Raw genomic sequence first — 23,592 nt, 5'->3', positions numbered from 1 at the left:
ACTGTTAGTCTCTAATAAATTCTATCTACTTTAGGAAGTGTGGCTTTTAACTATGTATACTTTGAAACCAGATGGGCTTGGATCTCACATTGCTTTATTGTGGATAAACATAGAGGTTTTATGTTCTTGTAGCTATTGGGCCTTGCCTTCCTGCATTATTTTGTTTTTGAAACTGGATCCCACTACATAGCTCTGGATGGCCTGGAATTGAGTATGCAGATTTTAAGTCATTTGGCTTAGACTTATAAATTGACCAAATTGATTGTTAAATGCAAATTTTGTACTGTTAGGTTTTTTTTTCCTATTTTTTTTTTTTTTTTTTTAGGAAAAACATTTGAATCTATGATATAGCCAAGTGACAAATTTTAAATTTAAAATTAATTATTTTATTATTTTATGTGTAGGAGTGTTTTTACCTGTGTGTATATGTGTATATATGTATTCACCACAGGCATGCTTGGTGTCTAAGGAGGTCAGAGGGCATTTCATTCCCCTGGGCTTGGAGTACGGGTGCTGGGAATCAATCCAGGCCTCTACAAGAACAAGAAGTACTTTTGACCACTGAGCCAACTCTCCACCCTTAGCCAAGAAAATTTCCTGACACATGCCATACTGTTTATACAGATTCATCACATGTTGATATCTTCCATATTCATGTGTCCCCTTAACATGTATGTGTATATATACATATGTGTATTTTTCTTTCTGTCATGTATACGGTGTATGTATGTCTATATATATATGCCTGTTTGCATGTGTACTATGTATCTTTTCTGTCATGTGTGGTATACATTTATATATGCATGTTGCATATGTGTAGGTGTCTGTGTGTGTGTGTGTGTGTGTTTATGCAGAAGTCCCTGGTTGAACTTACGAGTCTTTCTTAATCACTCCCCACCTATTTATTGAGGCAGGGTTTCTCAGTTGAACCCAGAGCTCACCCATGCAGCTAGTCTGGCTAGGCAGCCTCTGGGATCCTGCCTCGGCCTTCTGCTCGCTGGGATTTCAGGTGGCATCACACCACCCAGCTGGTTCTCTTGCTTGCTGTAAGCACTGTAGTACCTGAGCCGTTTCCCTGGATCCTTCCTGCATCCTCGTGTTCTTTCCCCTCAGCCTTGAGAAGTGTTTAGACAGTCAGCAAAATTACAGAAGTACAGTGAACACTTTCATAGCTGTTAATTCAGTGTAACCATTAACATTTGTGTGTGCGCATGTGCATGTGTGTGTACATAGTATGATCATGTGTGTTTATGTATAAATGAGATTTTTTTTTTCCTTAATCTTTTCAAAGTGAGCTGCCCATATCCTGGAATTTTATCCTTCGGAACTTCAAGTGTCTTCTTCTGAGTCAGGAAAGTCATTCACAGAATCACAGCACAATTGTCATGCTAAGGAGTTGTTAAATAATTTCATAGTGTCTAATACCCAATTCATATTTAGACTTCTTCAGTTATCAATTATATGTTTCCTTCTTTTCTCAGAAACCAAGATTCAGCTAAAGTTGATGTGTTGCTATATTTGGTTTTGAAATTAGTACTGTAATTTCACCTAAGAGTATGTTATTAGTTCTAATATTTACATTCACCATTAAATTCAGTTAAAGTTGTTACAAATCCTGCTAGAATCATGCTGACTTGTTGTTTAGCACGTTTTCTGTGTAACTATATGATCAATCATGCTAAGCACTCGTCATATCTTTAAAGAAATTGGAACACCATTTTGGAAGTTTAATCTTTTTTGTTTCCACAGATATTCCAAATGTCCTGGTTGGCACTGCATTTAATATTGATGACGCCAATGGGGGATTTGTAGTTCATTGGTTAAATAACAAGGAATTTCATTTTACATCATCAACGGAAGTATTTATGCACCAATTACGGAAACTTTCCGAAAAACAGTTAGATCATGAAAGCGATGATGCAGATAGAGAAGATGAATTACGCTCACAGGAGGAAAGAGAGAGGGGTTTACGTATGAAATTGGATCATGGTTTGTATCCCTTGTTTAAGTTATTTTTTTAAATTTCCACTAAAGATAACATTTTGTGGTACCTCTTTAGGCTTGAATTCTTCCTATTCTTTATTATTTTGCTTTTCTCCTTTATAAGTACTTGTCATTTCTCATAGATCAGGCACTGTGTTCTTGGACACATCTTCTAACTCTAGCTGATGTTTTGTTTTGCTTTGTTCATGATGTGGACTTAAACCCAGGGTCTCATGCATGCCAGGCAAGTACTTTATGATCGAGCTCCTCCCTCAGCCTTTTAAATTTTATTTTGAGACATAGCACTCATAAATTGTCAAACTGGCCCTGAGCTTGAATTCCTTCTGTCTCAGTCTCCTGAGTAGATAGGATTACAAACATGTGCCTCTATGCCAGGCAAACTCTCTCTGTATACATTATATTTTTTTATAGTGCCTTGAATAATGTAGTACTTTGGAAGCCATACTTTTTTGGGAAATATATTTGCTTATTTTAATAATGAAAATGTAAAATTTTTATTTATCTAAAAATAAGAAATATAGTAATTTCAATTCAGACAAGAAAATATTTTTCCTGACCATAAATTGGAAAAGTAATTCATAATTTTATAGTTTCTAAATGAATTTTAGAGTATTGTATAGTATGTATTCTGATAAATATATTTTCTGATTTAGAATTATCTCTGGATAGAGAATCTGAGGCAGGTACAGGATCATCAGAACATGAAGATGGAGAGAGAGAGGGGAGTCCTAGAAGCCATCCACAGCTTAGCACCCCAATGCCGCTGCCTACAGTGCTGCTGGATCGGAAGATCGAAACGCTGCTGACAGAGTGGAATAAGAACCCTGACATGCTGTTCACGATACACCCTGTGGATGGGACCTTTCTTGTGTGGCATGTAAAGTATTTGGATGAATATAACCCTGGAATATTTAGACAAGTTCAGGTATGTTTCCCTGATGAAAATATTATTGTAGTTTTAAAATAGCAAGATGCTATATAGACTTCACAGATTTTCAGAATTACTAAAAAGATTAGTTTTTAGAAGCAGCTGACGAAAACGTATTCTTTTCAAAGAGGATCAGTACCACACATTTTGCACAGTTAATTCAAATGAAACTTTTTTCTCTTTTGAAATACTGAGTGTTTAAAATGACTATTTATATTTGCTGAGAATTGTAATATTTTTAGTATAATTAAGGTAACTTCTTTGAAAATATGATATATCCTTATTTTCAGTTTATTTTATTTTTCTCTTCCTCCTCTTCCTTTTCTTTTTCTTTCTTCTTCCTGTCCTCTTCCTCCTTATTTTTCTTATCTCTCTCCTCTTTCTCCTCCTTCCCTTCCTCCTCCTCCTCCTCCTTTTTCTTTCTTTCTTTTTCTTTTTTTACGAGGCAGGGTCTCACGTATCCAGGGTGGTCTTCAGCTAGCTGTGTTGGCAAGGATGACCTTCAGCTCTTGATCCTCCTCTCTCTCCTCAGTGCTGGCATCTTCACTTTTAAAAGCCAAATCAAGCTGCTTTTCTGTGTTACCATTCTTAGGTTTATTATAATTTAAGTACAAGTGTGGTTATTTTGGTATATAAGCAACATATTTGAAATATTATCATTCATCTTGTATTAGGGTATTACTAGTGATTTATTAAGTAGAAGAAAGGAATTAAACTATACAGAGGTTAAACATGGGTTTTTTTTGTTTGGCTAGGAAGCTGGGATTTGGCATTTTAAAAATAGCAGTGTGTTTGGAAAAGTATTTTTGAGAGAAGGCAAACTCCTTATAATGAATCATGTTTTATGTTTTTCAGGTTTCTTTTTCTTCTCGGATTCCTGTTGCATTTCCCTCTGGGGATGCAAACTCTCTTAGTAAAAACATCATGATGTATGCCTGTGTAAATGCTACAAAAGATTCATACCACATCCCATTACACCAAGAGCTGATGTCTGTAGATAGTTCTCGTGGATCACAAGTACATTCTGTATCACACAGTTCAGATATGAACATTTTAACGCCTACGGTAATGATGGTTTCTAAACACATAGATGGCTCTTTGAATCAGTGGGCAGTTACCTTTGCTGATAAGTCAGCCTTTACCACTGTCCTGACTGTATCCCACAAATTCAGATACTGCGGTCACCGGTTCCACCTCAACGACTTGGCATGCCATTCTGTTTTACCACTGTTGCTGACATCCTCCCATCATAATGCTCTGTTGACTCCTGAATCAGACTCTCAGTGGGACACAGACAGTAAATTAAATAGATTAATAGATCCTGTAAAACACACAAAAGATTCATCAAAACAGCCTCTTAGAAATGCAGCCACTCGTACATTTCATGACCCAAATGCAATCTACAGTGAACTTATTCTGTGGCGTGTAGACCCCATAGGACCTTTGTCATACACTGGAGGAGTATCAGAATTGGCTCGAATTAACTCTTTACACACCTCAGCCTTCTCTAATGTGGCATGGCTTCCAACTCTTATTCCCAGTTATTGTCTGGGTAAGTGGTTTTTTTGTTTTGTTTTGTTTTGTTTTTTAAATTGTAAAATGAATAAAAGCTTTCATTTATTTTAATTTATTATTATTATATTTTTTGATATAGGGTCTCTCTGTGTAGCCCTGGCTGTCCTGGAACACATTCTGTAGACTAGGCTGGCCTTAGACTCAGTGATCCACCTGCCTCTGTCTCTTGAGTGTTGGGATTACAGGCATGTGCACCATCACTCAGTGAATAAAAGCTTTTAAATTACTATTTGTTATGAACAAAATATTTTTTCTCCTTTAAATATCCTTTTATAGACCATGCTGGCCTCAAACATTGAGATCCTGCTGTCTCCCATGTTTTGTTCACAAAATGATTTATATTTATAACAGTAAAGCTCTTCATGGAATCTTATGAAAGAAGTGGGAAATAGTAAGATCTGGAGAGGACAGGAACCCCACAAGGAGAACAACATAACCAGAAAATTTGAACATAGGGGTCTTTCCAGAGACTAATACTCCAACCAAGTACCAAGCATGGAGATAACCTAGAACCCCTGCACAGGTGTAGCCCATGGCAGTTTAGTGTTCAAGTGGGTTCCATAGTAATGGGAAGAGGGACTGCCTCTGACATAATCTGATTGGCCTGCTCTTTGATCACCTCCCCCTGAGGGGGGAGCAGTCTTACCAGGCCACAGAAGATGACAATGCAGCCACTCCTGATGTGATCTGATAGACTAAGATCAGAAGGAAGGAGAAGGGGACCTCCCCTATCAGTGGACTTGGGGAAGGGCATGCATGAAGAAGTGGGAGGGAAGGGCTTATGGGGGGATACAAAGTGAATAAAGTGTAATTAATAAAATAAAATTTAAAAAATTATTTTATTTTTCTTTTATTTGTATGAGGGTTTTGTCTGCGTATATTTTTGTGCACCACATGCCTGCTTGGTGCCATCAAGGCCAGAAGAGGATATCAGCTCCTTAGGACTGGAGTTAGGCAAGTTGTGAGCCACCATGTGGGTGCTGGGAGTCAAACCCAGGGCCTCTGAGTAATAGCCAGTGCTTCTGACTGCTGAGCTATCTCCAATCCTTAGATGTTTTTTTAATAGGTTATCAAAATGTTGGTATAGGCTTATATAGGCTTATAGAACCAAAATTAGGTTCTCTGGAAGAGCAGCAAGTACTCTCTGACTTTTGAGCCACCTCTCCAGCCCTAGTTTGGGTATCTAAATCTTGCTTTGCTCAGAAAAGGTTTTAAGGTATCTTTACATGACTGTTTTTATTAGAAAATTTGAATATTTCCAAGCCTAACTTACACACACACACACACACACACACACACACACACACACAAATTAAAATTTAAATAACATCTTTAGAATTGTAAAGTTTTTACATTTTTTGTATTGACTTTTTTAATAAGCTTATTGTAACCATTTATTGTGATTCTTGATGATAGTTATAACTAGAAAGAAAGGTATAATTATTTGTTTCTTATGCTTCAGTTAATAATAAAAATAAATTACACAGTATAACCCAAAGACTTTTTTTTCTTTTCTCAGGCACATACTGCAATTCTGCAAGTGCTTGCTTTGTTGCATCTGATGGAAAGAATCTGAGACTCTATCAAGCTGTGGTAGATGCAAGAAAATTATTAGACGAACTGTCAGACCCAGAAGCTTCTGTAAGAATTTTAAAATATTTTTCTAAGCTAATAAGAAATTCCCTTTTTATTTTATTTAAGAACATGGTTTGTCAGTTGGTGTTTGGGGAATGAGAATATGTTTTCGACTGTGTAGGTCAGACAGACAGACACACACACACACACACACACACAAATTAAAATTTAAATAACATACTGTATCCCAATGCATTTAACATGTAAAGAAACAAATATCTTGTCATTTTTGTAAGATGTTGATTTTCTAGTTTGACGTTTTTAAAATGAGTATTTATAGGTATATGTGTGTTTCAGTGTGTGTATGCCATGTGTGCTCAGCTGTGCACAGAGGACGGTAGATCCCCTGGAGCTGACGTTTTACACCATTGGGAGCCATTCAGTATGAGAACCCAAAGTTAGGTTCTCTGGAAGAGCAGCAAGTACTCTCTAACTTTTGAGCCACCTCTCCAGCCCTAGTTTGGGTATCTAAATCTTGCTTTGCTCAGAAAAGGTTTTAAGGTATCTTTACATGACTTTTTTTGTTAGAGAATTTGAATATTTCCAAGCCTAACTTACTTAAAATACCCTGTGGTTAGACTATTTCAGTGGTAGCAGTGCCTCATTCTAGTAGTTCTGTGGGAGAGTAGAAGTCAGATATTTTACTTACTATTTAGATTTGAACATTGAATTTTCCATTTACTGACAAAGACACTCTTTATAAATAGACCTGTTGTAAAATGTTTCCAGTATTGAATACCAAGTATTGGGCTGAGGAGATAACTCAGTGAGTAAAAGTACTAGTCCTGGAAGCCTGACAGCCAGAGCTAGATTCCCTGAAAAGCCGTGTGTGGAGGCTCAGATTCGTAACCTTAGCATTTCTGTGGTGAGGTAGGAGGCAGAGACAGGAACAGCAGCTGGAAGCTTAAGCAGCACAACAGCAGAGACAAGAGAGACCTTGCCTCAAACGCAAAGAGGAAGGAGAGAACTGATGCCCCCAGGTAAACAAGGGAGCAGTTCATAAACTTTGAACACCAGACGCTGTCTTTGAGTCTGTGCACCTCTCGATGTGCAGGGATACCAAGTGTTGTCACAGTGTCTGCCTTTCAGAGAGGTTCAGTGTGATTGGAGAATACTAAGAGCTAGGTGTGGCGGCACAGGCTTGTAATTCTAGTGCTTGGGTGGTGGAGGCGGAGAATTGGGGTCTGACGTCGTCGTTGGTTACCTCATGAGTTCTGGGCAACCCGAGCCACATGCGATGTTCTCAAAAAAAAAAAAAAAAAAAAAAAAACTAAAAGAGATATTAGTAGTAAGTGATGAGCAGTTTAAGACAGAAGAGGAGGTATCTAGGGCCATTCAGTTGAGTGTTAAATGTGTGACACTAGAAATGTTTTACAATAGCAGAGGTCACATTAGGATGGAGATGGACATTTCTGTTGAAGACTGGGTTTTGCTTTGTTCTGGAAGATAGGTAAGATCTGGAAAGATGGAATAAGTGTGAGTAAGTGAAAATAAGTGTGGATATATGAAAATACATATATAAAACTTGTTCTGGATATAGTGGGGAAAACATCTTTGGGTGCTTGGTGTAGAGAAAGTCTCAGCTGTACTATACCACCCTAAACCCATCAGGTTTTGTGTGATAGTGGAAGCTAAATAAGGTCAGACCCGGTTAGTATCTGGATGGGAGGAAGTCTGCGAATTAGCATCATAGAATTGTAGTTGGAATTGGGTAGTATGTTAAAGGTCAGCTACTGTAACCAGCCATTTGATATTTTAGTCAATCCATTTTGCTGTCATTTGTTACGAGGCCACCAGTGAGGAAACTGACTTTGATTTAGATCATACTGCCTTTTAATTAATGTTGCTATTAAATTGAAATTCAGTTATTTTTTTTTTACAATTTTTTTTTTTTTTTTGCCAATCATAATTCTATTTAGATTAAATCTCACAGATAATCAAAGGTAGCTGTTTTGTAAACCTTGAACCTTCCTTCCTTTCAGGCCAAACTTCCTTTATTTTGACCACAAGTTTTGTGTGTGTGTGTGTGTGTGTGTGTGTGTGTGTGCGCGCGCGGGCTTGGGGAAATCGCTCTCTCTGATCTCACAGTCAGCTCCTATTTTGAGGGATACTCTTTACTGACCGTAAGTGTCCTATCAAATATTGAGAGGGATCTTAATTGGAACTGTGAGTTTGGTTATTTTTTCTTCCAATTTCTAAAAGTTTTTATCTCATGTACTTAAATTTTTTTTTTGGGGGGGGTCCTTGCATATCTTAACTTGAAGTCAAAGCTTTTAGGGAGGATCCTTCCTTGCTTGTCCTAGTGCCTGGTGGCCTGGGGAAGACCAGCTTCTGCTGATGATTCTTGTCTCTGCCTCTACCTTCCAGTTATATATCACCGGGAGCTGGTCAAGGCCTTTGACTGTTTAGACTCTTGAGTCATTTGAGTTTCAGAGCTGCATGATTTAAGGAGTCTGGGTTTGCATTTATTTCTGTCTAAGCTAAATGTAACATGTTTTGTAAAATTCCTGTCATTTCTGCTTATCCTTCCTTTTTTCTTTTTTCTTTTTGTAAGTTCCTCTAACTACTTCCTCTCCTAATCATGAGTCAGTCTAGCAAGAAGTTGGCATGTGCTTTCTTATTCCTCAAAATTAGATTTTTAGCAGATGCTGAGTAAAGGCCAGCTTACCCCACACCCCCTCCCACCTACCATAACAGACACTGAAAAATTTGAATTTTTCTGTAGATGGAGAAGTGGACCTAGGGGACATTGAAAATATTCGTCAGGGAAGCAAAATGATCAATTTGTGTGGTGATTTATAGTGGGTGTGCACTGGAAATATGATGGGAATAGGAGTCTACTGAGGTCAAGTAAAGACAGTTAAACAGAGTAGAGCATAGAGGTAGGATGCCATATAAACCAGGAAAGAAGAACAGACTTAGTTGGTTGAATGTGGGTACAAACAGATGATGCTGAGGTTTATAGCGTGATTATGGTTCTGGTGTGGCAAGATACTTGGAAGCTATTTATCATTTAATTTGGGGACATATTGATAATATGGTGACAATAATTTTAGGTTTCTTAAGGGCAGCTTAGGTCACTGTTTTATAGGTAATTGGAAATAAATTAATAAGGTTCTGGGGTTGTGGTGATCCATGCGTTTAATCCCAGCACTGGGATTAAAGAGGGATACAGAGGCAGATGGATCTTTGTGAGTTTTAGGTTAGCCTGGTGTATATAGTGAGTTCCAGGACAGCCAGGGCTATGTAGAGAGACCCTGTCACCACTCCCACTCCTCCCAAAACAGCAGTGTTCCACATTATATAGTAGTGGATATTTGGAATTATTACAGAGACATCACTGGACATTGCTAGATTTGTGCAGGCATTGGTAAATATGCATATGTGTGTATCCTTAATTATCAAGAAAAGGTTCTGTTCAAACAACTGTTTATAGAGATAATTTAAGGTGTTTCATTTTTAATATTAAGTTATAATTTTATCTCAATAGCAGTTATTTTAGTGCTTAAAACATAAACTTTTAAATATCTTTGCCGGTGAGTCTAGATTTGCTTTTATCATTTATGAAGGAGCACTTAAGGATGACCATGTTTAAACATGTGAGAAGTCTGGGGTTGTAAACAGTGGTTTAATATGTTCTTCTGTTACTAAAAACAAGCTTTTAGCCTGGGAACTGTGTTGTATGTAATTTGTTTTCACTCAGGAATTCACCGATTTATTAATCTCCCAATATTCATATTTTATTGGTGACCCACTCTGCCTCGGCTATGACACAGTGGAAGAACAGAGTGCGCATTGTACCAGATAATAAGAGCATTAATATGAATAGAAATAGTCCCAGTCCTCAAGCTATATGTCTGTGAGGCATATAAATATGGACATCGCATGTTAATAACTGGCAAGAAAAGGCCATCACAGGATTTGAAACTAAGTTGACTTCTATGTAGGCAGCTCCTTGCATTTCTTGATCTGCCCGGACACACTCTTGAAGAACAGTGTTTGAGGCTGAATCGAGTCTACAGGATAAGTTACAAGCTTCAGAAATATCAACAGCAATCTCTTATGTAAGGGTCTTTGTTGTTTTAAAGAAAGTAAATCTCAAATTCTTTGATTTTTACCAGTGAAGACTCGGGAGCCAGATGCCATGGTGAAAATTTAGTAGTTCAAAAGCCCCAGAGCCAAAGAGCTAAAGAGTTCCTTTGTCTCTAAGCAGTCTTAAGAACCCTTCAACTAAAAGTCCCTTTTTTTCTGTTAATCCCTGTCAGCTGGCTTCATGCTCTGCCTCTTGACCTAGGGTTAACCATATTAAATCTGGTTTACAGAAAGCTCTTGGATTAAAGGTATGTGCTAGGGCTGAACCACACCATAATCACCTGTTCACAATAAACAGAAAATTGTTGGATTAAAAATGTGTGTTAGGAGGCCGAGGATCTGGCTTGCTTCCATGTATGTGGACCTATCTGCATTGCCCACGTGGCATGCTGGGGTTGGCTACCCAGAGGCTATTTAAGCTGTGGGCTGGCTTTCCCCGGGGTCCGAGGATTGTTCAATGTTCCTGAATAAACTGCATTGGAAAAAAAAAAAAATGTGTGTTAGGTCTGAACTACATCAAAAGACAGGTTTTTATAGCTCACAATCTTGGGGTTCACAGAGGGATCAAATGTCCTGTAACAGGTCATTGTCAAACAGCTGCAGTTCTAAGTGTTTCACATACATTTACTCAATCTTTCCTGCAACTCTAGCAGGAAGGTAATACTGTTATTCACACTTCAGAACTAGAGAGACCGAAGTATTGGATGGCTCCATTTTTTTGGAAACTCCAGACAATCCGTTTCCTGGCCTCTACTAGCTTTTAGGGGCCATCTGCATTTCTTGGCTCCTGGCCTGTTTTCTCCATCTTGGAAGTCAGTCTGTGTCATACCTCCCCTCTATTACCTCTCCTTCTCTAAATTTACCTCTCCAAGCTCCCTCCTAGACATTCTAGAGATTAAAATGGCTTGCATGAATAATAGGGTGACCTCCCATCTCAGGATTTGAAGTTTTTATCATATGGATCTTTCACTTACTTGATTAGAGTTACACGAAGATATTTTATGTTATTTGTAGCTATTGTGAAGGGTGTTGTTTCCGTGATTTCTTTCTTAGACAGAGGGCTAATATGAAAATATATAAAGAACTTAAGAAACTAGACGTCAACAAACCAAATAATCCAATTAAAAAATGGGGCAGAGACCCAGACAGAATTCTCAGCAGAGGAATCTCAAATGGCTGAGAAGTATTTGAAGAAATGTTCAACATCCTTTGCCATCAGGGAAATGCAAATCAAAACTATTTTGAGATTCCATCTTAAACCTGTCAGGATGGCTAAGATCAAAAACACTAGTGACAGTTTATGCTGGCAAGGATCTGGAGCAAGGGGAATATTCCTTCATTGCTGGTGGGAGTGCTAACTTGTACATACACTTTTGAAAGTAATATGGCAGTTTCTCAGAAAATTGGGAATCGACCCACCTTAGAACCCAGCTGTATCACTCCTGGGAATATACCCTAAGGACACTCCATCCTACCATAAGGACGCTTGCTCAACTGTGTTCATACCAGCTGTATTTGTATTAGCCAGAAACTAGAAACAACCTAAATGTCTCAAAATGAAGAATGGATTAAAAAATGTGGAACATTTATACAATGGAGTGTTATTTTAAGTGAGAAAATAGCATGTTTGTCTTTCTGGGTCTGGATTACCTCACTCAGGATGATATTAGCTGTAAAGTAAAGGATAATCATGCTACAATACACAGACCCAAAGAGGCTAAGTAACAAGAAGGGCTCAAGAGGGAATGCATCAGTCTCCCTGGCAAGGGGAAATAGAATAGATTTTACCAGGAGACAGGGGCAGGTGGAGTTGTGAACAGGAGGGATCTGGTATAGGTAGAGGAGAGGGAGAAAATACTGGGAGAAAAAACTGGAATTTTGAGACATTTGGGGCTAAGGCAGAAACCTAGTGCAGTGGAAAGTCCATTGAATCTATAAGATTCAAAACTAGCAAAAACTTTTAGCATTGGGGGACATGGAGCCTGAAGTGGCCATTTTCTGTAACCAGACAAGGCCTCAAGCGGAGGATTAGGACACCAACCCAGCCACAAAACCTTCAGCCTATAATTTGTCCTGCCTGCAGATTGTTCTGGGACAGGAGCCTAGCATAATCATCAGAGACTCTACTCAGCAACTGATGGGAGTAGATGCAGAATCCCACAGCCAAACATTAGGTGGCGCTCAGAGAGTCCTTCCAAGGAAGGGGAGGACAGATTGGAGGAACCAGAGTGGTCAAGGACAACACAATAACGTAGCCCACAGAATCAACAGACCAGGACTCCTGAGGGTTGCAGAGAGATAAGGTCTGTAGGGGTCTGACCTTGGTACTCTGTATACATTATGTTAGAGTAGCCTGGTATTCTTGTGGGTTTCCCAGTAGTGGGAGCAGGGGGCTGACTCTGACTCCTGCTGTTGGGACCTTCTCCTCCTGCTGGGTTGCCTCATCCAGTCTTGATGATAGTATGTGCCTGGTTTTAGCTTGTTGTGGCATGTTTGGACGATAACCCTGGGAGGCTTGTTCTTTTCTGAGGAGAGGGGTGGTGTAGATCTGGGGACTGGGAGAGGTTGGGGGGATAGGAGGGAGGAGAAACTGCAGTCAGGTTGTAATATATGAGAGAAGAATTTTTTAAAAAGTTTTAAAAAATTATTTTTATTTTTTTAAATTAGTTTATTCACTTTATATCCCCTTTGTACCTCCCTCCCTCCCCCCCCCAATCCTACCCTTCCTCCCCCTTCTTCACCCATGCCCCTCCCCCAGTCCACTGATAAGGGTGGTCTTCCTCCCCTTCCCTCTGATCCTAGCCTATCAGGTCTCATCAGGAGTGGCTGCATTGTTATCTTCTGTGGCCTGGTAAGGCTGCTCCCCCCTCAGGGGGAGGTGATCAAAGAGCAGGCCAGTCAGTTCATGTCAGAGACAGTCCTGTCCCCATTACTATGGAACCCGCTTGGACACTAAGCTGTCGTGGGCTCCATCTGTGTAAGGGTTCTAGGTTATCTCCATGAATGGTCCTTGGTTGGAGTATGAGACCCAGAAAAGACCCCTGGGCCCAGACTTTTTGGATCTGTTGCTCTCCTTTTGGAGCTGCTGTCCCCTCCAGGTCTTGCTATCTCCCCCTTCTTTCATAAGATTCCCTGCACTCTGCCCAGAGTTTGGCAGGGTAGAGCCTTTCAGAGGCCTCTGTGGTATGTTTTTAATACCTTATAGTCTGGTTATGTTTTTCCTCCCTCAGCCCATCCCCCACAGACCTTCCCTACTTCTTCAACCCAAATCCATGTTTCTTTCTTCCTCTTAATAGGATACACGCAGGCACCTAAAATTATAGTAGGAAAGTGAAATTAGATAAAATAAGAACAAACAGGTCAGAACAAGACAAAATAAACAGAAGAAAAAGCACAAGAAACACACATAGATGCAGGGACACACATTCGCACAGAAATCCCATAAAAACAAAACTGGAAGGCATAATATATATGCAGAGGACTTGTAAAGTTAAAAAAAATTCTTGAGAGTGCATCATGAGACAGAGAGCCTCCAAGAGTGTCCCTGAGTTTGTTTTGTGTTGGTGTCTACTGCTAGGCATGAGGCCTGGCCTTGAGAGTGGGTTGTCTTCCCAGTGAAACTTATTGGAGGGAACTAGTTTTCCTTTGTGAGTGGTTATTGATTGGGGATAGCTTCTGGGTTAGGGCTGGGGGCTTGTGTCCACTTCTCAGCACTGGAAGTCCATCAGGCCCAGACCCGTGCAGGCCCTGCGCATGCTTGCCACAGTCCCTGTGAGTTCATTTGTGCATCATCCCTGTTGTGTTTAGAATGCCTTGTATCTCTGGTTTCTTCTGTCCCCTGTCTCTTACAATCTTACCTTATGCCAGTGCCCTGAACTCTGAGGGGAGGCACTTGATGGAGACATCACAGTTAGTACTGCGTGTTCCTAGGTCTTTCACTTTCTGCACATGGTCTAGCTGTGGGTCTCTTTATTTATTCCCATCTACTGCAAGAGGAAGCTTCTCTGATGATGGATGAGCAAAATACAGATCTATGAGTATAGCAGAATGTCATTAGGAGTCATTTTGTTGCTGTGTTCCTTTAGCAGAGTAGTAAGTAGTTTTCTCATAGGTCCCTGGACTATCGTACTTTCAGGTTCCTGGTCACCTGTGCAGTGTCAGGGATGGTGCCGTCTCATGGAGGAGCCTTACATGCAGTCAGATATTGGTTGGGCACGCAAGCTTTGAGCCGCTGCTGAACCAGCTTATCTGGCATGCAGGCCCCCATTGCAGACTGAAGGGCTGGTTGTTTATCTTTTCCCTTTGCTAGCCTGCAGAGTGCCTTCCAGTACTCTGAACACTAGTTGGTAGGATGAAGGCTGTAGGTAGGCACCAGCTTGACTTCCCCTCATTCAGCAAGTTGGGTAGGTGTTATTTTCAGCAATTGGGCCTTACTGTCAGTCAGTGTTGAGTGTCCTTAGAGCAGTTTCATTAGAAGAGTAGTAAGTGGAACACAGTGTGGTAAATCTGAAAAACCTGTAGATCACCCTGTGTTTGGGTATGGTGAACCCGATTCACAGCTTTTATTTTTAGTGGCATCTTACTCATTTCCCTAAAAAAAAATATTGATTCATTTTTATTTTATGCACATGAGTGTTTTACCCGCATGTATATATGTGTGTGCCCATTGCCCCTGGAGACCAGAAAGAAGGGTTGAATCATTCTGAAGTGGAATTATGGACAGATGTGAATATTCATGTGGGTGCTGGAAACTAAACCAGATCCTCATCAACTTATTATGCAGCAGCGTCATTCTACAGAAGAAGATTAATAGATCATATCTGTTTACTGATGACAAGAAAATAAGTTGATTTTGAAAACATTACTAATATATTTCCATCCATTAGAGTCAAGAAAATAAAACTAGTATTAATCTTTTTCTTTGGGCATATGTAAACTTAAACTTTATAATACACGTCAGCTGATTTTCTTAAAAAAACAAAAACAAAAACAGAACATATCTATATAGTTTTTGTTTTGCTTTCAGGATAATTAAGGCATTATTGGATCCTTACTTACATTTTTATATTTTATTTATTATAGATTTTTGCATAATTTTTATTTTTAACCTTTTATTTTATTTTTGGATTTTTGAGGCAGGATTTTTCTGTGTAGTCATAGCTGTCCTGGACTCCCTCTTTAGACCAGGCTAGCCTCAAACTCATAGAGATCCACCTGCCTCTGCCTCCTGAGTGCTGGGATTAAAGGTGTGTGCCACCACCTCCTGACATGAATTTTTGTTTTAGAAGATACCACATTAAAATATCACTTATCTTGATCCTGTTTGTATTTGTACTCTTGAAGTTCTGTGCTTTACCTACATCCAGCTAATTTTTGTGCTACCCTGCACTGTAAAATAAGTGTACTGATTGGAAGTGAAGTTATTTCTACTGTGGTATGAATTCCTTGGTCATAGGGTGAGTGGGATTCTGCACTGGCAAACTCTTTAGTTATAGTGTTGATACAGAGTTGTAAGGGGGGAAGACAAACCCTTTGCTGGAATTTGTATCTTTTTTTTTTTTGTGAGGGTCTTGGCTATGTGTTAGAAATACCTAAGGAGCTCATAGTTCACTTTTCAGATCAGTCTCTCTGAGTGGGACCTAAGTATCTGTGATTGAGGTGGAGTCAGTGTGCAGCCAACGCGTGTGTGTGTGTGTATGTGTGTCTGTTGCTAAGAATGTCACTCAGAGCCCTGTGATAGCTTAGTACGCACTCTACCATTGAGATACACTTCAGCCCTTAACTGGAACTTACTGTGTAGTCTAGGTTGCCCTGGACCCCTGATCTTCCTACCTCAGTCCTGGAATTAGAGGCTTACTCCAGTGTGGCCTGTGGCTTAGTTAGGGTTTTGTTGCTGTGACCAAGAGCAACTTGAGAAGGCAAGCATTTACTTCATGTTCCAGGTCTTAGGTCATACTTCATCACTGAGTGAAGGCAGGACCTCAAGTCAGGAACCTGGAGGCATAAGTGAAGCACAGCCATGGAGTAATGCTGCTTACTGTCATTTCTCTGAGGGCTTGCTCAGCCTGCTTTCTTATAACCCAGGACGACTTGCCCCCATAGGGCTAGGCCCTCTCATGACAATCATGAAAATACCCTGCAGACTTGTCTGAAGCCCAGTCTGATAGTCATTTTCTCAGTGGAGGTTCCTCTTCTCAAATAACTCAAGCCTGTGTCAAGTTGATAAAAATCTAACCAGGACACCCAGCGTCCAGCAGCACTTCTTAAACTTTCGTACACACAAACCTGAAGATATTGTTAAAGTGTAAATGCACAACACACTTTTAAAAGGTACTATTTTGTTGCTGTTGGTCTGTTGATATACTTTGAATAGCAGTAATTTTTTGTGCTAGATAAAGCCTGGCATTTTAGCCTCGCAGGTTGTAGGTCACTGCTGAGCCCAGGTTTCAGTGACAAAAACCAGCAGAATGTCGAAGGCAATTGTAGGTATTTGAGCTAATACTTTAAAACTTGACTCTTGAGTGAATGTACTCATAGCAATAAAGTTAGCCCTACTTAATCACTTGTTTTCTCTCTCATGATTTATTACCCCAGAACCTATCGCAGTCATTGCTCTCCAGAATTCTACTGATACAAATTGGAAGGATCCTACACATCCAATATGGATGTTCTTTCCTCTTAGAACTGAGCTCAGGCTGAACTGGGATGATCTAAACTGTGTTATGGCCTGGAGGCAGAGAAAGGCATTGGACATTGGAGATGGGTGCTGAGGCATTTAGTTATTGACAGTGTTTATTTAAAACATGGCTTGTTGGTGGAGGTGGGGGCAAGACCCCTCGCACTGTGAAATTTGGGGAGTGTTAAGAGATCCAGATCTCCCCATTTTGGGGATTTAAGATGCAAACTTTCTTCATTGCAATGTTGTCATCTTGTCAGTCGTGAACCCTGTGTTTCATGTAGAGAGCTGCATGCCACACATTCAGGCACTGGACTAGGTCCTTAATCACACTGGTCCTGATGAAGACACTGAAATAGCTAAATGCTTTGAAGTTATAATATTTATGTTAATATTGTCAGCTTGCTAAGTTCTTAACTTTAAAAACAAATGAGAATGGAAATTGGATATATTTCTTTGAATATATTAATTTTCTTGTCAATCAGTGATTATTTGGGTGGGCTTTAGTGTCTGATGCTGTCTCATATTGACAGGAGAGTGGTAATTTGTTGATCATTGACATTTTGCATTTGTTGTTTACAGAAACTTATTGGAGAGGTGTTTAACATTGTGAGCCAACAGTCCACCGCTCGACCAGGCTGCATTATTGAACTTGATGCAATCACTGACCAAGTAAAAACATGCTTTTGAATTGGTGATGTTATATGCTGTATTTGGTTCTCTTCATTTCAGTGTTTTCTGTCTATATTTTTTAGTTTTAGAATAATTCTCATTTGGTAAAACATCTAATGTCTAGTGATCCCCAAAGTGAGAGGGTAATTTTACTAATGACTTAGGAGTTACTGCTCTCTAATTGACTTCTATCTGTATCTTTATCTCTTATTTAAAGGAAGTTCAAAACTATAACCCCAGTGTTCCCATGCTGAGGGCACATACAGTGCAGCTGTGCACAGACTCCAGATGTGGCTTCTCCTTCCTATTAGCTTTGCACACAGCATTTGCTTGCTTGGCCTCTTTTCTTTTCTTTTTTTAATGAGATCCATTAAATGCAGATGAATGTAGTATCAGCATATATTTTTACTTTGTATTCATAACCCTTTGTATAATCAGGCTTCCTCTTACCTCCTATCTGGGAAAAGAGGAAAGCCCTTCTACCCAAGGAGTGCTAAAGTCCACTTATCCCTGTAATGTTTATTTCTTTCAGGTCATGTTCATGGACTGAGAAAGAAAGCACAGCCATTTAAATTAAAAAAAAAAAAAAATTACTTTGAGGAAATAACTACATCTTTAAAACAAAACAAAATGAAGAATAAGACAAGTTTAGACTTACTCATTTTTTCCATGGTGCTTGCATTCTTAAGGGAAATGAAGTTCTTTCTGAATATGGAGAAATTACCACATGAGCTTTTGGTAGCAGAAATGGGGCTTCCAGACTCAAGTTACTAATGACGCCTCTAAGGAAGTCGTAACTTTTCTTTCCTCAAGCTGCATCGTTGTGCTTTACATTCTACTAATTATTTTCTTTTTCTACTCCAGAGAAATCTAGAAGGGTGCATTCCCCCACTTGGGCCCCTTTCCTCTCTTTACCATGAGATATTGGTGTGGTCCACTGTCACCTAGTATTTTTTTTTTTTTTTTACTTTACATTTGCATCAGATTCCTTTCTCATCTGCTTCTGATTTTTAGTAGCACAAGGGTGGTGAAGTAGAACAATCGATCAATGACTGGCTTATAGGCCTCAGGGTTTAAAACTCAGTGCAGGTGTGCTCCCAGTGTGTTCTCTGATCTGTCTCTCCCTCCATGCCTTCCCCCTTCCTCCCTTGTCTACTTTTCCCTCTGTCAATAGTTCCCTCTTCCCTGATTCAAGCCTCTTTTTTTTTTTTTTCTTTTGCTCCTTCCCTGTTTGTTCTTTGGTTTGTTTTTGAGGCAGCTGGCTCTGTGGCTGGGCCTGGAACTTACCACTGTCTTAACCCCCTGAGTACTGGGATTTTAGGCTTTCATTTTTATGACTGTCTTGTTCTCTGAGTTCTGTATCCATGAAGGCATTACACTTCTTCATTTGTTTTCTTCTTTGGGAAAATGGCCGTACTTTTAAAAGAGATTTTATACTTTTATACCTAGAGAGACAAAAAAACAAAACAAAACAACACAACAAAAAACAAAAAAAAAACCTTTGATATACTTTCTGTGGCTTAATCTAATATTTTATTGTATTCTGTGTAAGGAGACCAATTACCCTAACTTTTAAAGATTGCAGTCCATTCAGTGCCCAGCTAATCAAAGCTGCTGTCTGCAGTGTTGCCATAGAGTGGTCTTAACACTCACGCAGGCTGGATCCAGGCTGGATCCAGGCTGGCCTGGATCCAGCCTTTTCCTTGAATTTCACTAGTTGGTTCTAGGTGGCGGTTTGTGGTTGCTTGTGTTCTCTGTGTGGTCTGGAAACATGGCCGTGCAGCTTATCTCCAGTGGTGCATTTCATAGTTCCTTCCAGCAGCCCTCTACACGTTCATCTAAATGAATTCTGCAAAGATTAGTATCTACTGTAAACAGATTCTCTCACAATTTCCACTAAGTGCTCTACAGGAAGCACTTTGAGAACCTTTCTCAGGTTTTTGTGTTTGGTGGTGGTGCCCTCTGATGGACTTGGAAAATCTGCTGGTTGTCTGTTAGTCTAGTGAGCTAGCCCTCTCTAGCTGTCGTCTCAGAGACGAAAGTGGTTCAGGTCACTTAACTACATCTGTGTTTTTTAGTATGTTTAAAGATTTATTCTTATCATGTTTAATTATGTATAGGTATATGTATCTGATTCTGGATAACTACATGTGAATGTTGGTGTCCAAGGAGGCCAGAGCCATTGATCCTCTGGAGCTGGAGTTATGGTTGTGAGCCACATGACCTGAGTTCTGAGAACTGAACTTTGGGCTTAAGCTCTGCGCCAGCTCTTTAGCTCCAGTGGTTTTCTTTGAGACACAAACCTTATGCTCTGTTTTGCATTTAGCTATGCTATCTTTGAAAGTATTTTTTTAAATTCAGGAACATCTTAGTAATTTTTTTACTGCTACTTTTTTTCTAGTTAGATTAAGAATAGACAGTGTATAGAGATTTTTTTCTTTTCCATATGGGGGGGGTAGGGAATAGGAGATAAAGAATTTCAAAAATGAAACACTCTTTCACTTATCTCATTTGTAGTGTGGCTCAAATACACAGCTACTGCACGTGTTTCAGGAAGACTTCATTATTGGGTATAAACCACATAAAGAAGACATGGAGAAAAAGGAAAAGGAAGCAGAAATATTTTTTCAGCCGTCACAAGGTATGCTTTTGAGGGAGGCAAGGCTTGTTTATCAGTTGATGAAGTGGACTGACTTGCTGTCATTCCATATCTTCCCCAACCAGTGAAATCTCATCTGGAAAAACAAAAAAGTGACTTTGCTTGATCATTAAAAACCCTCGAAGCTTTCATCACGTGTGTGTGTTAGGTAGTCAGTCTCAAGCTTTGGGGCACATACATTGGACACCCGTCAAAGCTGTTGTTAGTCATTGCTGGAGAGATGGCACCTTGGTTAAGAGCACTTTCTGCTCTTCCAGAGGACCAGCTCTTGGTGGTACCCTTTTTTGAACGGAAATAGTTTTTCTGTAAGATCTTTCAAAAACAAACAGTATAATGTTTAGTTTTAACTTCAGATCTTAACATCAAGTACTTTTTGTAGATTAGGATTTGGTATTTATGAAGCCATGCTATATTAAAATGAAAAGGTATGTCCTGCTCTAAAAATTTGTTCTCTGTAATGAGTAACACTCTACAAAGGATTTCCAAATACCTATTCATTCTCCTCTGAAGTATTTTTTATTCCTCTGTTAAGTTAAGCAAATAATTTTTTCTTAATGTTTCTTGAAATTTTTCTCTTTTGTTTGTTGTATGCATGTATGCATAGTTTCTTTTTTGTTTTTCTCCCAATTTTATAAGTTTTCTTTAAACACACATATTTCTTTTTATACATGCCTCTTCCTTACTTGTGTATTTTCTAGCTTTAAAAAATGTTTTTTAAAAAACCCTTTATTTTATGTATGGGTGTTTTGCTTGTATGTATGTTTGCACCAAGTGTGTGCCTGGTGCCTGTGGAGGTGACAAGGGTACGGTTGGATCCCCAGGGACTGGAGTTAAGGATAGTTGTGGGCTGCCGTGTGGTTGCTGACTTGCTGATAACTGAACCCAGCTAGTCTCGGAAAGCAGCTGTCTTAGCTCTGGTTTCTGTTACTGTGAGGAAACACCGTGACCAAAAGCACGTTGAGGAGGAAAAGGTTTATTCAGCTTATGCTTCCACAGCGCACTTCTTCACCAAAGGAAGTCAGGAAAGAAATTCAAACAGGGCAGAATCCTGGAAGTAGGAGCTGATGCAGAGGCCGAGTGCTGCTTCATCTTGGTCATCATGCTTGCGTGCTCAGCCTGCATTCTTAGAGAAGCCAGGACCACCAGCCCAGGGATGGAACAGCTCATAGTGGGCTGGGCCCTCCCCCATCAATCACTATCTCAGAAGATGCCCTGCACTGGATCTTTTGGTGACATTTTCTCAATTGAGGCTTTCTCCTCTCTGACTCTCGCTGTGTTAGATTTACATAAAACTATCCAGCAGAGCAGTCACTGTGCCCACTCCTTAGCACCTTACGTGCATGTCTGAAGGACAAGTTTTGCTTACGTTATCAAGCTCATGAAATTAACCTCAAAATCATATAATAAATAGTTGATGCCTTTTTGTATTTTCAGGTGTTTGACTCCACGTGTTTTTATGTGCATGTGCACACTGGGCTACACTCTGATGCTCATACTTGCGTGAACAGCACTTACCAGCTGAGCCAGCTCCCCATGCTCACCTTTTCACTTTAAAAGAAAGTTTGTGTTGTTCAATGTTAATCTTTATTTCACTTTTAACAAACGCAGTTGTTAACAGGAAAAATGTACTCAAACATGAAACTTCTGCAAGTTTCTCTGTGCCTTTACCACTGCCTCTCTCTGTTACTTACGATTTTTTAAAAAGCTTATTTCATATTAGAAAGGTAGTATAATGGGATGAAAATGTTTTGTTCTTTTAACTATTTATTTATTATGTGTATATGTGTGCATGGGCCTGTGAGCCAGAGTGTGCATGTGTGCAGCTCAGAGAACAGCACGAGCTCTGTTGAATAAAGTCAGGCCTTACCCCATCCATCTCACTGACCTTCATGCCTAATTTTAATGCCTGATTGGTGGTCCATCTTTGGATTCCTTTTGTGTTGGCCTTTATGTGTTTTTAAATTTTAACTTTTATTTATCATTGTGTATGTAAGACAGCATGATGTGAGTTTGTATAACTCTGTGGAGTTAGTTCTCTCCTCTCCTTTTCGAGGGTTCTGGGACTTGAACTCAGGAAGCCAGGCTTGTGTAACAAGCTCCTTTATCCATTAGCCAGTTCATTGCCCTGTTTGTATAATTTGACAGAGCCCAATTTGTTGTGATTGCTATGTAGCTTTTGAAACAAAAATATATTAAAAATCATCCTTGGAATGAATTTTTCCTGACTAGTCTGTTTTCTGATGTATTTCAGTAGTCCGGTACCATAGACAATATAAATGTTAAAGAAGAGAGATGTTGGCTTGTGATGTTTGGTCCAAGGTTGAAAGGCTGCATCTGATGATGGCAGAGTCCTGGGGGCAGTTCAGAATATCACATAGAGAGAGGGAGGGAAAAACCTCTTCCTACTCCCTCTTAGAAAGCCATCAGTATACAGCCATTGTGACTCCACCCTGATGCCTCCTCTAGTCCTGCTGCCTTTTAAAGGTGCCACCTTGGAAATACTACAATCAGATTAATTCTTCTTAATGCCTTAATACAGTGGGAATTAAATCATAAGGGTTTTAGAAAGGACAGGTCATATTCAAGTAATCATATTTGCTTTCTTTCTAACTTCCATGTATAGCAAGAGGTGTTTTTTCTTTATTTTTTTTTTTACCATTAAATTTTTTCTAGCCCTACAGAAAAAATTAATTTAATTATTTTCCCTTTGAACAATAGGATATCGCCCTCCACCGTTTTCAGAAAAATTCTTTTTAGTAGTCATTGAGAAGGACAGCAATAATAACTCTATTCTTCATATGTGGCGCCTTCATCTTAAATCTGTACAAGCATGTTTAGGTAAGTAATCATATTACCATTTTATATAGAGATGTCGTAAAATAAAGACATTTTGTAGAAAATGCTTTAGGTTGGTTGATTCTTTAAAAGGAAAGAATGAATTATAAATTGAGTTGATGAATGAGAGTAAAAGCCTCTTCTAGACTTTCTTCACTTAAATATGTATATTTAATACACATAGATATATTTTATTTTTATTGAGATGGGGGTTCTCATGCTATAGCCCAAGCTGTTACAAGGCCCAGTCCAAGATCCTAAGTCTCTTGAGTGTTAGATTTGGAAGATACATGCAGCCATGCTAAACTTCTGAAACAGACTGATCCTAAAAATAAACCAGTCTGGGGCAGAGTAGACATTCTGGGAAAAAAAAAAAAAAAGTGACTGAGTCGTTTTTAGTTAACACTTACCGAGTGCCTGCTGCCTGTTTGTGGATGCCATGTCTTTCAGTCGGCCCTGATGGCAGAATCAGTGTGGACATTTTGTAGAGTCTTGCGTAGCTCTCTGATATACGGT

At 39.4% G+C, this 23,592-nt stretch overlaps 1 protein-coding gene across 6 annotated transcripts in view; it reads left to right on the top strand.

The window, feature by feature from the left end:
- Dmxl2 (Dmx like 2) overlaps nucleotides 1–23,592 on the top strand; it is a 133,579-nt gene that overhangs the window by 50,614 nt on the left and 59,373 nt on the right. For all 6 annotated transcript variants that reach the window (XM_021638670.2, XM_021638674.2, XM_021638671.2 and 3 more), the window contains exons 10-16: nucleotides 1,750–1,989; nucleotides 2,658–2,929; nucleotides 3,788–4,484; nucleotides 6,027–6,148; nucleotides 17,493–17,582; nucleotides 20,100–20,223; nucleotides 22,960–23,079. In XM_021638670.2, the coding sequence (XP_021494345.1) occupies nucleotides 1,750–1,989; nucleotides 2,658–2,929; nucleotides 3,788–4,484; nucleotides 6,027–6,148; nucleotides 17,493–17,582; nucleotides 20,100–20,223; nucleotides 22,960–23,079 (1,665 nt within the window). The remainder of the gene's footprint in view (nucleotides 1–1,749; nucleotides 1,990–2,657; nucleotides 2,930–3,787; nucleotides 4,485–6,026; nucleotides 6,149–17,492; nucleotides 17,583–20,099; nucleotides 20,224–22,959; nucleotides 23,080–23,592) is intronic.

The sequence above is a fragment of the Meriones unguiculatus genome, chromosome 1 (genome assembly GCF_030254825.1).
Source record: "Meriones unguiculatus strain TT.TT164.6M chromosome 1, Bangor_MerUng_6.1, whole genome shotgun sequence".
Taxonomy (NCBI): domain Eukaryota; kingdom Metazoa; phylum Chordata; class Mammalia; order Rodentia; family Muridae; genus Meriones; species Meriones unguiculatus.
This window is presented reverse-complemented; position numbering and strand designations above follow the sequence as displayed.